Raw genomic sequence first — 8080 nt, 5'->3', positions numbered from 1 at the left:
CGTTTTCTCAGTTGAGCAGATTGACGTCGCTCTCGTGAAGCTGGAGCCGGGCAGGGGGGGACGGTTAGCTTAGCTTAGCACAAAGACTGGGAACAGGGGGAAACTGCTAGCCTGGCTCTGAACAAAAATCCAGCAAATCTAAAGCGCACATGGTACGCTTTGTTTGTTTAATCCGAAGAAGAAGAAGAAGAAGAAACACAGATTACAAAACAAAAGTAAGAGAAGGGCATCGATCTTCAAGCTAATTACCCAAAATATTGAACGGTTCCTTTTTTTAAAAGAGCGTGTTTGTCCAAGATGAAATCGTGATGAAGACGTTAAAACATTCACACACTTGATCATTCATATGTTGTCTTCAAGAGTTGTGGAGAAATCTGAACGGTATTTATTTATTTGGGGGATATTTTACAGCGAATGCTCTTTAAATTTGTATTATTCATGTTTCATCTTTGTTTAAATCACACTTTGTTCTTCACTACTTCACAAGCTCATGTCACGGTTTTAACTACAAAATCATCTGATGTTTGTGTACAGATAAAATCATCTAATAGGCAAGTGAAAGGATAATAATATAAATGATAATTTAAAGAACTACCATGAAGTTATAAATAATTATTAAGTTATTTGACGTCAGAAGCCAAGAAAACACAGTTTGGTTGTGTTGGTAACAAACACTGAACACACGTTTTGGTGAAAGTAACACAAAGGATGAAGCTTTTAAATAGTTGTACCGTTACACGTAAGGCTGCTGCAACTCCAAAACAAACAAACAAACAAACAAAAACTTGAAAATCAGATTTCCAGGTTTCCCACCACAGTACCTGTTCCAGAGCACGAACATTCAGAAGGACGACGTCGCCTTCAAGTCCAAAGTGCAACACAACCACAGCGACGCAGGGAAACGTTACTCCACCTGATTGGCTGTCAGTTTAATCACGTCAACACCTGATTGGCTGTCAGTTTAATCACGTCAACACCTGATTGGCTGTCAGTTTGTCCACTGCAGGTGTTTATTAAAGTGTCTCTGAAGGGAAATACAAACACACTGTAGCTCAAATGTGGGTTTTTGTTTTGGCCTCTAGCACTTGTTTACGTCTCTATTGTTGACATCTCTCTTGTTTTATTGTTGACGTTTCCATCGTTTTATTGTTTATGTCTCTCTTGTTTATGCCTCTATTGTTTACGTCTACATTAATTACGTCTCTCTTGTTTCCATCGCTAATGTTTACGTCTATTTTATTCTTCACGTCTCTCTTGTCTATGTCTCTATTGTTCACATCTCAATTGTTTACGTCTCTCTTGTTTACGTATATTGTTTTATTGTCTTCGTCTCCATTGTCTTTGTCTCTATTGTCTTTGTTTCTATTGTTTACGTCTAAACTGTATTCATAAGCTGAAATGCTTTACGTGGAGATTGATTTGTCCTTCACCAGAATTTTTTATTTATTTTCCTGTAACATGTTTGTCATGAAATTGCCGATTCATCGTTCGTAGACGAGGTTCCTCGCTGCACCAACGGACTAGTGGAGACACAAACAAACAAAGATGCTAAGTGGTTAGCTTTGGCGAGTGAAAAGTGTACAGAGAGAAGAAGAGGCAGCATCTGAACTGAAATGTTGAGCTTCAATAATTCATAAAGCACTTCATGTACGTACGGTGGCCCGGAGAGCTCAACACGCAGAAAGCAAATGAACAAAACACCGCTGGAGGATCACGTCTCCTAGTTTTTTGTCTTTTCCTGTTTTCCTCGAGATGCAATTGAGCTCTAGGGGCCACCGTACTTTACCGTCTTTTCAAGTGGGATTCATCAGCAGACGACAACACTCAAACACAAACATAAAAAGGCAGCAACTTGCACACGTTCACATCTATCTGTAATGAGTCTCGAGTGGAGAACCGGGTTGAAAGAGTCGTTGAACTTTGGCATCTGAAGACCTTCGGCTTCTCTGAGAGTTCGAGCGAAGATGGCGGACTCTCGGACTTCGCTTCCGACGACCTCGAAGGACGAGAAGCGAGCGGGGAAGAGGCCCGAAAGAAGACCGGGAGAAGACGCTCGCTCGGTCAATGAAAAAAAAAAAAGCGACGCAACTTCTTGAGCAAAGGCAGAAAATACTTGATTTGAAATGTTTCCATCAAAAAGACCAAACAACCCTCTCAGGACAACAAGACCTCCGGGTCTGTTTCGAAGCGGCGAACAGACAATCCACTTATTCGTTAGCTGCCTACACGACCGGCGCAGTCCTCACACGGTAACTGCTGTTTTCCTTCACAGATTTGTCCGGGATTTGAGCTTCAGGTCACGATCCCGCCCCCCCACCGCGTACTTTAAATACTCACGGTGTCTCGGGCACGAGGTTCTCCCGTCCTCTCCAGTGTGAACCGTGCGACTGAAACAAAAACAATCGTTACGATTTCCAAAGTGCACGTGTTTGGCAATCAGCTCGCGAGGAGGATAATCCGAGGGGATTATGGATGTCCGTCAACTCATCGCTCCGTTTCGACGAAAAAAGACGACGTCGGTATCGAGACTGAGGGTGTCCTCGTCCCCCGTCTTGACCTCTTGACCTCTTCAGATGGACAGGTCGGTGTCGGTGTCGGTGGGCGTGGTCTTTGGACTCACGCTGCCGCCGCTCTCCTCGGGGATGGAGGACGAGTCCCCGTTGACACTGGGCAGCACACCTGTAACACACACACACACACACACACACACACACACACACACGCACACACACACACACACACACAAACAGATGTAGTAGTTAAGTTTGTGTAAATCCCTAAAAATTGATGTTAGAATAAGTACTGAGATATTCTACTGAAGTATAAATACTCTTACAAGTATACATCTAGATTGTGTTTTATATATATATATATATATATATATATATATATATATATATATATATATATATATATATATATATATATGATATATATATATATCATATATATATATATATATATATATATATCATATATATATATATATCATATATATATATATATATAAATATATATATATATATATATATATATGATATATATTTATATATGTTCTAAAAATAAATATATATATAATATAATATATATATATAAACACATAATAGTATATATGTTATTACATTTTTTTAAATATATATATATATATATATATAAATTGCAATAGCTCTAAGAGTTATGAAAAACTAAGCCTGTTTAGTTAGTCGTGCTTTCTAACTGTCTAATCAATAATCAATATCTAGTCCATGTTGTTACAGGTCAGAAGAGACAATGAGGTTTTAAAATATAAAGATCTTGGTCGAGCCGTTTTAAAAGGTAGTACATAATACTTCAGGAATCTGGCGTTTACTCTGAACAGAGTATTTCTGTGCTGTGGTTTTGCTTCTTTACTAAGTAAAACTTTTTACTTCTTTCATCTTTAAAAAAACAAGCAGCTAGCTTACGTTCAGCATCGTAGAGCGAGCTGTCGGAGCACGTCCGGTTCCTGCGCTGAGTTGACCTTTGACCTCCGCTCATGTACTCCTTCAGCACACCGGACCTGAGGAAAGCAAAGGCAGTGAACGGCCAGAGAGCATAAACCAGCATTTTGTGTTAGAAAACCAGGATACCAACACAAAAAAGAGGAGTTTCAAACTGAAACAGCTGTAATTTTAAAGGATATCGTCTGGATTTGACTGATGAAGCCTCACATTTACTTCAGATGGAATATTTTAGACCCAACAGTCACGATGGAAACAGGAGAAATGATCACAGAGGGCTGATTTTATCTTGTTGGGAAAGACACGTGTAGCTGCATCTTTGCATGAGTGCTATATACAACTTAAGTTATTATTATTATTATTATTATAAATATAAATAGAGGGAGCTCACCTGTCAAAGCTGTACGTTCCCGGGTGACTGATGGACCTCTTCATCTGGGCAACCGGACAAAAAGAGGGAAGAGAATACATTTTTGTTTGAAATTAAAAAATAATATTAAAGTATTGTAGAAGTACTTCAAAACTGTATCTAAAGACAATAATTGAATAAATATATTACATTTAATATACAGTGATGGACTCTAACCAAGTGCATTTGCTCAAGTTCTGTACTAGTTCAAGGTACTTTTACTTATTATATACTACGTCACAGACGGATCTATTGTACTTTACAAATTACAATTTTGGTATAAAAACATAAATGAAGAGCTCATAAAACCCAAAAGTTTATACAATAACGGCTAAAATGTTGTTGATTGGTATCGATAAACATATAAATCTCCTGACAGAAAAGAACCTGGCAACTATTGTAATGGCGTGTGACGGTTCTGGTTCTCACGTGTAGGAATGTGATACCTTTCTTTGAAATAATTTAATGGCAATAAACAACATTTGACGGATTTTTCGACAACACCATTTTGACCACATGTTTATTCATTGTGAGTTTGACATCGCTGCCAATATGTTTCTTTCTGTTTCATATGAAACCAAAAACACATTTCTGTCGGCGTTTCTTGTGTAGAAAGTGTGTGTTGTTGTTGTTGTTACCCTTTCAGGGGGCCGGAGGTCAGGGGTCATACTCTGGTTGGCGAGGGTCATACACTCCTCCAAAGTCCTGATGAAGGTCTCGCAGGTTGCGCTGAGCAGAGAAGCCTGGAGAGAGACAGAGAAAATAAAAAACAACACAATAAAAACAAATGCGTCATCCTTCAGTAGACGTAAACATTCTGTCTGTGACGTTAAGATCGTCTTAGGAAACAGCATCTTACAAAAAAATTTTTTGGGGGTCAACAGAAGATGCATCACCTCAGAAGTGGGCGTGTCCTCTGGGTCAGAGCTGTGCTGTGATTGGATGGTTTGGACCTGCTGCACCAGGAGGTCGCAGTACAGACGCAGTTCAGACATCTTGGTCTTCAGACAGTCTGGACCTGGCAACATGGGACGCAAACAACACAAAAAGTGTAGTATCTGCAGATTTTATCCGTATTTCTCCCCAAAAAAACGGCTAATTTATATGTTTGAAAAAAAGATCTACTTCTCTTCTTCTAGATTTTGTTTCTAAAGTGAGATCAAAAACATGCGTTTCCTTTACAACGAGAGACACACTGCATTCGTAAAATATCTCCACAAAACAAAAACACCTTCATGAGGACGAACTCAGAGATTTCTGAGTGTTTTCCTCCAGGAAGAGCCGCAGCAGACGGACAGACAGACTGAGAGCAACTCTTTGTACCTTTGTGCTTGTGGCTGTCCAGAGTTCCAGCTTTGGACGAGCCCAAAGCCACCAGCCACCGCTGTCGCTCCGCGGCGTTCACAGCTCGGACGTAGAAGTGCTGCTCGCCGGGGATGATCAACTCCAGACGCGTCGGGTCCGACGGATGAACTGAAACACACAAAAGAAAACACAAAACGGCGTTCGATGGATGCGTTTTGAGTTTTTTGTTTCCGTACTAACGAAGCGAGGAGGAGCAGCGGAGGCCTTCTGACCTTTGATGTCACACACGGACATCTTGATGGAGCCTTTGCTTCCTTTCCCGACGTCGTCCTCGCAGTCGTAGTAAGAGATGACTCCGCTCTCCAAGACGAACCAGCGCGGCTGCCAGCCTGAGGACACAGAACCGGAAGCAGAGGTGTTAAACGTCTGCGTGGAGGTTTGTGCAATTTAATGTACCTGATCAGAGGTAAGTTGCACGCACGGTGGATTCTATGGTTGCAACTAATGGTTCATAATCATTGTTGATTAATCTGCATATTCATTTCTTAATGAACTGCTTAGTTGTCCACGACAACACATTTTATTAATGGTTCAATTTTCTGTAGCGCTTTTCTGAATACTCATTCACACAGTGATGAGAGAAGCTACTATGAAGGTGCCACATCAGGACTAGCTATGGGAGCAACTTTAGTGTTAAGTGTCTCGCTCAAGGACACATCGACTCTGGCTAGCAGGGCCGGGGATCAAACCGCCGATCCTCTGATTGAAGGACGGCCTCTGCTCACCACTTTTTCTGCTTGGCTTGCAGAAAAACTCATGTACAAATACACATGATTTGATGTTTTTCTACATATTCATTGTACACATTGTGTAACCCAAAAGTCAAAATCTAAATGAATCTCCATTTGAAGTATGTATATCTTGTTTGTTTTTTCCTATTTAGCCAATGCACCTTATTTGTGGGTTTAAAAAAAACAAATAAAACTCATTATGCTTTTTTGTGTTATTATAGTATGTTTAGTCATAAACCTGCATAAAATTTCATTTAATATCTGAGTCTACCCCGTTTTATTGTCATTGCTCATGAGTCACAACAAAATGATAAATTAACTTAATGTTAATCTATTTTTCTTCCCCTAAACTTAAATACTTTTGTACATTTTACACCGAGGCCTCTGAGCAACACATCATGTGACACAGTTGAGAGACTAACTAGCTAAATGTAATAAAAGTTAGGTACTTGTAACTTTGGATCTGATCTGATCTGCTGACACTGTTGTTCTGCTTTTAAATCCTTTCTTGAGACATATTTTTACAGTCCTGCTTTAATTTCTAAATATAGCTCTGTTGTGTAACTACTTGATTTTTTAAAGTCTATTTTCACCTGTCCTTCCTCATATGCTTTGAAATGATTCATCTGTATATTTATTTTTAAACGGCCTTTTAGTTCTTGATATTTTGTGTTGCTATTGATCTATCAGCTTGAAAAGTGCTATACAGATTAAAAAAAGAAGATTATTATTAGAATGAATCAGGGGCAGACCTCTCACGTGACCTCTAACCTCCTTCACAGCTGGCACAAAGCAGTCACGAGCAATGTTTACATGTTGTCTTCTACCACCATTATTCATAGACACGATCTGCTGCCATCACTGAGGTCAAATGCCACTGTGGGTTGCTTTGTATTGCATTTATACTGCATAATTACAACATAGTAATCATAGTGATATCATTAGCAACGGCTGCAGGTTGAATTAAACGGCAGTGAAACGACACTTTGATGACAATATAATATACACATATATTATATTACAATATATATACACATATATACAGAAAGTGCACATGTAATATATATATATATATATATATATATATATATATATATATATATATATATATATTCTGTTACATTACGCTACGTTTAGCTAGAACACAAACCGTCGTCCGTTGCTCCGTCACGGGGACAAGTCACCGGAAGTAGCCGTTTGGACAGACGGACAGACTCACCTGTTTGGACACAGACTCACCTGTCATGTAGTTCGTCCATTTGTACAGAACCCCCTCCATTGTTTCCACTTTACATCGGTTAATTTATTCCTGGTAGCTCTCCGCCGTAACAGCCAAATAACTGAAGCGAACAAGCTAGCTTGCTAACGTTCGCTTTTTTTTCCTCGCTCGAGTGACAGGGGGTTAGAAAACGAGCTTCCGGTCGTCTAAAGACGCGTTGGTCTGCTCGCGGGACGTGAGCGCGGACCGGCAGCGATGGCGGGACGCTGTCATGTTCACGTCGGTGCTCGTGTCGAGACGTTCACGAGGTGGGAAGCTAACGTGTGGACAGTCAGCGGATGGAGAGGGGAGGATAACACCAAAAAAATGTCAACAAAACGGCAGCCACGCTACGGAAGCCTGTGTGGGGCCATTTCATAGAATAAAGGGATGCTGCTGCTGCTGCTGCTGTGAAGATACAATGAAAAGCATTCAAAACCTCACCAAAAGTTAAAGTATGTCATAATTATCTGCAGATTACTCAAAGTATAGGGAAAGTACACAATGTCATTATGCAATAAAATAAAAAATTACGGTGTTTTTCTATTTATGATGTGTTTTGATTAATATTAATTTCATCCTATACTTCTGCTTATAATAGTTATTCTGTCTGTGTATATATTATCATGGCTATATGGGATGCTTTATACATTTAATGCACATTTAATGCACATGACAGAAATAATTAACATGATGAGAGCAGCAGACATGATGAAAAAGTTATGACCACCAAACTATACCTGCTGCATATGTATTTTTGGTTGTTTTGGTTGTGCTAATGTTCAACTACTTCTTATAAAGCCAATAAAATGTATTTGTATTAAGAAATACATCAAAT

The 8080-nt window shown here is 39.5% G+C and overlaps 1 protein-coding gene across 2 annotated transcripts; it reads right to left on the bottom strand.

Annotated features, from left to right (window-relative positions):
* Positions 1–1418: 1418 nt before the first annotated feature.
* Positions 1419–7588, bottom strand: plekha3 (pleckstrin homology domain containing, family A (phosphoinositide binding specific) member 3). Of its 2 annotated transcripts, none has more exons than XM_068567275.1 (9): positions 7224–7588; positions 5466–5582; positions 5212–5361; positions 4785–4906; positions 4527–4631; positions 3871–3914; positions 3444–3538; positions 2338–2679; positions 1419–1520 (listed from the first exon to the last, which is right to left on the bottom strand). In XM_068567275.1, the coding sequence occupies exons 1-8, from the start codon at positions 7261–7263 to the stop codon at positions 2570–2572; spliced, it is 783 nt and encodes a 260-aa protein (XP_068423376.1). In that variant the 5' UTR covers positions 7264–7588; the 3' UTR covers positions 1419–1520; positions 2338–2569. The 2 variants fall into 2 exon arrangements, with proteins under 2 accessions (XP_068423376.1, XP_068423377.1); XM_068567276.1 differs by lacking the exon at positions 7224–7588 and adding an exon at positions 6756–6851.
* Positions 7589–8080: the final 492 nt, after the last annotated feature.

This window comes from Clinocottus analis, unplaced genomic scaffold (assembly GCF_023055335.1).
Source record: "Clinocottus analis isolate CAN_PGR_092001 unplaced genomic scaffold, fCliAna1.0.p SCAF_8, whole genome shotgun sequence".
NCBI lineage: Eukaryota > Metazoa > Chordata > Actinopteri > Perciformes > Cottidae > Clinocottus > Clinocottus analis.
Note: the sequence above shows the minus strand (reverse complement) of the source record. Positions and strands in the feature narration are given on the sequence as shown.

Bases quoted from the DNA above. Each gene is read 5' to 3' on its own strand.
- plekha3 (XM_068567275.1), bottom strand. From the start codon at position 7,263: ATGGAGGGGGTTCTGTACAAATGGACGAACTACATGACAG. The intron at 4,632-4,784 runs GTGATGCATCTT...GTCTCTCTCCAG, and splicing joins AGGACACGCCCACTTCTGAG to GCTTCTCTGCTCAGCGCAAC. The intron at 2,680-3,443 runs GTAAGCTAGCTG...TGTGTGTTACAG, and splicing joins CTCGCTCTACGATGCTGAAC to GTGTGCTGCCCAGTGTCAAC.